Source organism: Nyctereutes procyonoides, unplaced genomic scaffold (genome assembly GCF_905146905.1).
Source record: "Nyctereutes procyonoides isolate TBG_1078 unplaced genomic scaffold, NYPRO_anot_genome, whole genome shotgun sequence".
NCBI lineage: Eukaryota > Metazoa > Chordata > Mammalia > Carnivora > Canidae > Nyctereutes > Nyctereutes procyonoides.
This window is the reverse complement of record NW_026575134.1, coordinates 38252921-38259938: the sequence shown is the minus strand read 5'-3', so window position 1 is coordinate 38259938 and position 7018 is coordinate 38252921. Positions and strand designations below refer to the sequence as shown.

The 7018-nt window shown below is 46.0% G+C and overlaps 1 protein-coding gene across 1 annotated transcript; it reads right to left on the bottom strand.

The window, feature by feature from the left end:
- BTBD18 (BTB domain containing 18) lies at nt 1-6429 on the bottom strand. The gene is made up of 2 exons (XM_055301108.1): nt 5927-6429; nt 1-2063 (listed from the first exon to the last, which is right to left on the bottom strand). Exons 1-2 carry the CDS (start codon nt 6048-6050, stop codon nt 1-3), a joined length of 2187 nt encoding a protein of 728 aa, XP_055157083.1. The 5' UTR covers nt 6051-6429.
- Between the last annotated feature and the right edge of the window lie 589 nt (nt 6430-7018).

The following is a 7018-nucleotide window of genomic DNA, read 5'->3' as shown; positions in this document are numbered from 1 at the left end:
CTACGTTAATATGTCTACCTCTGTGTCTGACTCTGAGGAGGGGTCGGGCCACACAGAGGGAATACCAGTGGGCACCAGCCTCCCCTCTGATGTCCAGTCCACTACATCAATCTCTTCCTCTTCGGAGCTGGCAGGAAGCGGGTCCAACAATTCAGAGTTGCCAAGTAGCTCCTTGCCTGCTTCTGGAGCAGGATATAATACCTCATCCATACTTAGGGACACTTCTGGCCTAGTGTCCATCCAGTTTGAACAGGGAGGTGAGAGATCCTCATAGGACCTTTGGGGAAGGTCAAGAGAGTCCATGTGAAGCTTCTCTCTCTGACCATCCAGTGGTTGGGAGCTGGTAATTTCCAGATCTGGAGTCCAAGAGCCTCCTACTGAAAGTACCTCCCCTTCACTTACCTCAGAGGGTAAGACAAGGGGGCTAAGGGACTCGATGGGCTCTTTGTTCTCAGAGTGCATGACAAGGGGGCTAAAGGGCTCAATTGGCTCTTTGTTCTCATCAACAGGTTCTTTTTCCAATCCTGAGAGCTCCCTGGGCCAGAGTTCCATGTCTGGCAAACACCATTCCTCCCCTTCAATCCAGTCCTTTCCTGTTTCTGTCAGGTGATAGCTAGGGGTCCTGCAGCCCTCGGCTTCAGGACTTTCCAGAGACCCTATGGGTGGCTCAATGTCTGAGCCACACAGCATGAAGTCTAGGATCTCCTCCAGCTCACTGGTGGCAGCAGCACTTGTGATACGGTACTCCTCAGCTTCGCAGGGCTGCCCCAGCAGGGCTGTGTCAAATGCATAGGGCTCTCGGCAGTCAATATCCAGCCCAGGTTCCTTCCCTACCAGCTCTAGACTGGACCCAAACTCGGATTTCACCACTGGGTGGTCTGGGGAGTGGCTAGCAGATAACAGAATGTCTTGTAGCCTAGGGCACATGGGGGAGTCCTGACACAGGTCTACCCTAGCAGATGATGTTTCCAGCTCATTAAGTGAGGATGGCTGAGTACTTGCAGGCTCTTCTGGGTATTGAGATTCTGGGATCTGAGGGCTATCTTGAGAGTTTTTGAGGGGAGGGTCTTGTACCACCTCCCAGCATGTTCCATTGACAATCTTCCGAAGCTTCACTCTTCCAACCTGCCCCTCTTCTGCAGAGTCTGAGTTAGGTGCCCTGACTTCAGGGCTCCTCTTCTTGCTCCCACCTGTCTTTCCAAGACCAGATGGGCTTGGGATGCTCTGTAGAGGACTAGCTCTCCCTGGTTTCTCCTTGTCTTCTGGTACTTTATTTATACTCTTCTGCCGCCAAAGACGCCGGCCAGGGACTGTGGGTACTGAGCTGGGTCCGCTTACCATGCTGGAAGGCTTAGATGTACAGATATCAGGAGATGGCTTTGAGCGACTCAGTCTGATCTTTCTGGGCAATAGCCGCTCATCCACAGAGGGGTACATACTGGGTGGGGAAAGTGCCGTAGGAGCAAGGGCAGGGTCACTCTTACTCTCTTTTGGTCCCTGGCTGTGGCCTGATGGTGAAGAACACTTTTCTTGTGGAATTGGGCAAGCTCTGGCCTTCTTCTTGAGCAGAAGATTGCCGGACAAGTTCTCTGCATTCTGTCTGTTGCTTTTCTCCAAGGGCCCCTCCTCCTTCCCCGAGGACTTTAATCTCACTGGCCCAAGAGGACAAGGAGTCTGGGTCGCAGGGAGTGGAGTTCGAGGTCGGCGGCTGGATGCCACCACCCTGGCAGAGATTGGTGCAGCACTTGGAGGCTGTAAGCACTCCCGGTTCAGTCTTCGGCCCTGGGGGGCCTTTACCAACTTCCCACCCTCTAGTTGAAGGGATTCTAGCTCAGATACACGGAGCTGACGGGCAGCAGAAAGCACATCCTGGGCTTCTTCTCGAGATACTTCCATCTCTGAGGTATATAAGAAGTCCACCAGCTTCCTCAGTGTCCTGATCTTCAAGCCCCCCAGCTCCAGCACCACCTTCCGACCCTGAGCTGGCCTCTCCCGCTCCAGACGCTCTGTGAAGAAGGGGCTGCAGGCTGACAGGATGCAGCAATGGGCTGGGACTGCCTCACCTGGAAGGAAATCCAAACACTGTTATCTCGTGCAAACTGGCATGTTCGTTGGCTAAGCAGAGTCCTTACTCCCAAATGTGCTGCCCGTTCTCTGTTTTCCTTCACGGAAGTTCGAATAGGAGAAATTTGTTCCTTCTGTCTGTCTGGAACCTTGTGTCATTATCTAGCTAACCCACTTTTTATTCTTCGAAATCTAGTTTAGACATTACTTCTTTCAGAAAGCCTTTCCCACCCCACCCAAGTCTAGGTTAGGTGCTCCTGGGCAGAGAGAAGGACTCTAGTTATCAGAGCATTTCGCTATCTATATTGTAACTACTGCCTTCACTAAGGTGAAGCTCTACAAGGACAGAGACTATTTGTCTTGCTCACTGAGGTATATATACCCACTGCTTGACACAAAGGATGGTTTCAAAATTTTTTAGACTCATGAGAGTTTTAAAATTTTTATAGAAGCTGCTTGTAACAGAATATGAGCTTTGGCTGTAGACAATCAAGGTTCAGTTCTCTCCTGATCTCTTAAGCACTGTGCCAGGCATAATCTGTCCTCAGTCACCTTCTTTATGGGCACTTCCCATCAGTCTCAGTCTCATGGTCTTAATTCCCAAAGGCTTGCTGTTGATTCCCAGGTTCTATCTCTGCCCAGATACCTTTCCTGAGACACTAAACATGCCACAGCCTGCATCAACCTTTCTATAAAGTGAACTCCATTCCCTAACCCCAAAACCTCCCATTTCTTACTTCAAAATAAGTATCCACTTTACCCAGCTGCCCAAGCCTGGAAACTACAAGTCATCTTGTCAAGAATTTTTTTTTTTAATTTTTATTTATTTATGATAGAGAGAGAGAGGCAGAGACACAGGCAGAGGGAGAAGCAGGCTCCATGCACCGGGAGCCCGAGGGAGAAGCAGGTTCCATTCACCGGGAGCCCGACGTGGGATTCGATCCCGGGTCTCCAGGACCACGCCCTGGGCCAAAGGCAGGCACCAAACTGCTGCGCCACCCAGGGATCCCTTGTCAAGATTTTTATTTTTAAATAATCTCTACACCCAATGTGGGGATTGAAATCAAAACCCTGAGATCAACAGCTGCATGCTAAACTGAGCCAGTGAGGCACCCCTCAAACGTTAATCTTTAAAAAACAAACCCCCCCTACTATTTCTTGTCCTTTATTGCATGCCATGTGATGTACTAATGTACTATGCAAGGGTTTTACCAGTATTCATTCATTTACTCTTCACTGCAATCCTGTAAAGAAGCTGTTATTACAGATGAGTAAACTGTGGCATAGCTAAGTAACAGTAGTACACCCACCACAATTACATGGTTAGCAAGTCACAGGGAGAGGATATGGACCCCATTTGGCTACAGAACCTATGCCCTTAACTGCCCCAAGTTTTGTAAATTTTTTGTTTATAAAGCATTTTTCTCTAATCTCAATTCTTTAGTTTTACATCACCATTCCCTTTTTTGGATTCCAAAATGGCCTATCTGTGCTCAACAATAATTCTTCTCATGCAGCCCACGTGCTACTTATGACCTTCTTAAAACCTTTAAATACATTTCCTGGGGCGCTTGTGTGGCTCAGTCCATTGAGTGTCCGACTCTTGGTTTTGACTCAAGTCACGATCTCAGGGTCGTGGGACTGAGTCCTGCGTCAGGCTCCATGCTCAGCAGGGAGTCTGCTTGAAATTCTCTCCCTCTGCTCCTCCCTGCATGCATGGACTGTCTCTAAAATAAATATATTTTTTAAAGATTTCATTTATTTTAGATAGAGTATACAAGCAGGGGGGAGTGGCAGAGGGAGAAGTAGGCTCCCCATTGAGTAGGGAGTCCAAAGCAGGGCTCGATCCCAGGACCCTGGGAATCATGACTGGCGGTGAAGGCAGATGCTTAACTGACTGAGCCTCCTAGGCCCCGCTACAATAAAAAATCTTAAAAATATATATACAATATATATATATATACACACACAAATACATTTCTCAATGTTCTGAGGACAAGACTTACTTTGCATAACACTTCAGACCTTACACTGCTAATTTCTCTAGCCATATCTCTCATCAATACACTTCTTAGAGTCTGCCCTCTAGACATAGTGAACCACTCACAAATCGTTGGTCATATCTAAAATTCTGTACATGGTATTTTCTCTGCCTGGGAAAAATATTTCCCCACTTCCTCCTACTTCTGTTTGTCCTCCAGAGATCTAAGAGGTCATTTTCTCCAAGAAAATCACCCTAACCCTTATACCCCAACCTCCTCCCATCTGGGAAGGTGCCCTCTCTTGAGCTTCTATATTAGCCTTTACTTACTGCAATGTTATTATACTGCAGTTACTTGGATGCACTGGTTGTCTCAAGGTCTCCTCTTTCCATGATTTTTATACAAGGAGGGACTTTATACATGCTGTCTGCCCATGCTAGTACACTGTTCTAATATACAACAGGTAATTGATCTTTTTTTTTTTTTTTGGTTTGCTTATTTTGAATTAAGGAATGAATCCCAACTCTCTAATAGAACCAACAGGCAAGTCACTTAATTCTCTAAGCCTCAATTCACTCATCTGTAGAACTAGAACCATATGTCATCTTACAAAGCTTTTGTAAGAATCAAATAAGTCACTAGGCTATATACTGTATGTACTCTGCGAACTGTGGAGTGCTATAAGATGTTGGGTGTCATAATCCTTTATAAATGAAGAAAGTGAGCTCCAGAGGGATGAAGTGGGACCTGCCCATTTGTCACTTAGTTTCTAAGTACCAAAGAAAGCGAAGACTAACTCTGACTCCTAGTCTTGGGCTTTTTATATGATACCGGGCTCAGGGCGCCTGGGTGACCCAGTCATTTAGGGGTCCAACTCTTGATCTCAGCTCAGGTCTTGATCTCAGGGTGGTGAGTTCAAGCTCTGCATTGAGCTCCACTGTGGGCATGAAGCCTACTTAAAACAACAACAAAAATACATACCAGACTCTATATTGATTGAACGTTCCAAGTTTAAAGGGAAGAGGTGGAAATAAACTATGTATTTTTAGGTCTAACAACAAACAACAAAAACCATGAATTTGAAGAAAAGAAAAATTAAGCAATAGCTTGGCAAGAAAAAAATATGTAATTGTATTGTCTAAAACTTACATTGTGCTTAATATGTTAAAAGCATCGTTCTAAGTGTTGGGTGTATGGTAACTCTATCTTCGCAATCATCCCGTTGTATTATTATCCACCTTTTACAGAATTTCTACGCTTACTAAACTTTACAGTTACTTCCATTTTTTAAAAGATTTTATTTATTCATGAGAGACACAGAGAGAGAGAGGGGCAGAGACACAGGCAGAGGGAGAAGCAGGCTCCACACAGGGAGCCCGATGCGGAACTCGATCCCGGGACTCCAGGATCACGCCCTGGGCCAAAGGCAGGTGCTAAACTGCTGAGCCACCCAGAGATCCCCTATTTCCATTTTTTAAAATTTATTTATTTATTTATTTATGAGAGAGAGAGAGAGAGAGGGAGAGGGAGAGGGAGAGGCAGAGACACAGGAGGAGGGAGAAGCAGGCTCCATGCTGGGAGCCCGACGCGGGACTCGATCCCAGGACTCCAGGATCACGCCCTGGGCCAAAGGCAGGCGCTAAACCGCTGAGCTACTCAGGGATCCCCTATTTCCAGTTTTTAAGAGAAAAAGAGCAGTCTCATTTTCACTCTTGGAAACAGCAACTATCCTAGAAACAAACAGCTCTCTACTGAATAACTTAAAGTGCTCAAGGGGGATAATACATTTTCTTGGTTTTGTCCTCTACTCCCTGGCCCTGAACTCATTTTATCTTATTCTATAGTGAGTATTCTATAGTGACTTTTCAATTGTGTCTTACCTTCTGCCTGCAGAAGGACATCACAGAACACACCAGTCTGTTGCTGGTGATGAAGCTGCAGAAAAGCTAACCGGAGAAACCGGGGGTTCCTGTATAGGATTTTGGAACTTGCAGGAGAGCACATGTTAGTCTCTTAAACCTTCTAGGTTTTCACAGATCAGATTCCTGTTGATGAGAAAGTATATTTCAGAAGAATTACTGTACCTAATTTGTTTTTCGTCTTTGAAATGATAGGAAAATCTTGTGAGATCAGAGAATAGCCACGAGGTGAGTTACCTAAGTCCAGAAAGTATGCCAAGGGTCTCTCAAGAAAGAACATCATAGTGGTTCCATGTGGGAGCTCAGAAGCAAGTGTAGATTTGAATCTCCGCTCTGCTATTAGCTTAGCTGTATAATTTCAGGCAAATGACCTATCTTTTCTGAGTCTTGCTTTTCTCACCTATGAAATAGTAACGATAACAGTACTTACCTGGTAGGGCTGTTTTAAAGATTAAGTGAGTCAATGCAGGTAAAACTGCTTAGCACTGGAAGTGCCTGGCATATAATAACTACCACTTCTAAAGCGGTAGCTATTGTTACCCTTACACCTCCTTCATTCACGTTCCCACTGAAACTCAACGCCTACAGTGCTGACAACCCATATTCTCTCCCCGGGCAACAACACACTTCTGAGTTCCACAGGTACCATCCTCAATTTAACACTTTTAAAGAAAACAATACTGAATAGAAAATTCTCTAGGAGGTTGTACACACCTCCTTTTCTTTGAGCTCACTCTTATCACACTAACCAGCAGAGGGTGCACAGTAGAGAAAACAGCTGCGGGACCGGGTGGGAAAGTCTCAGAAATAAGGACGCTGCCACTCTTGCTTCAGATGTTCTTGACCAAAGTGAGCCTAGTGCAGCCTGGAAATTAGTAAACGATTTGGCCTTTAGGTTGGTCACACTGGTTCAGACCTGGCTAACGACGGAGCGGGGATAGTTAGGCACTCTACCCTTCCTGATACAAGCCACATATTCTGAATTCAGGCTTACTGTGTTTCCAGCTTTTTGCACCGAAACCCCCACACTCCCCGCACAGCTGCTGTTCCTTT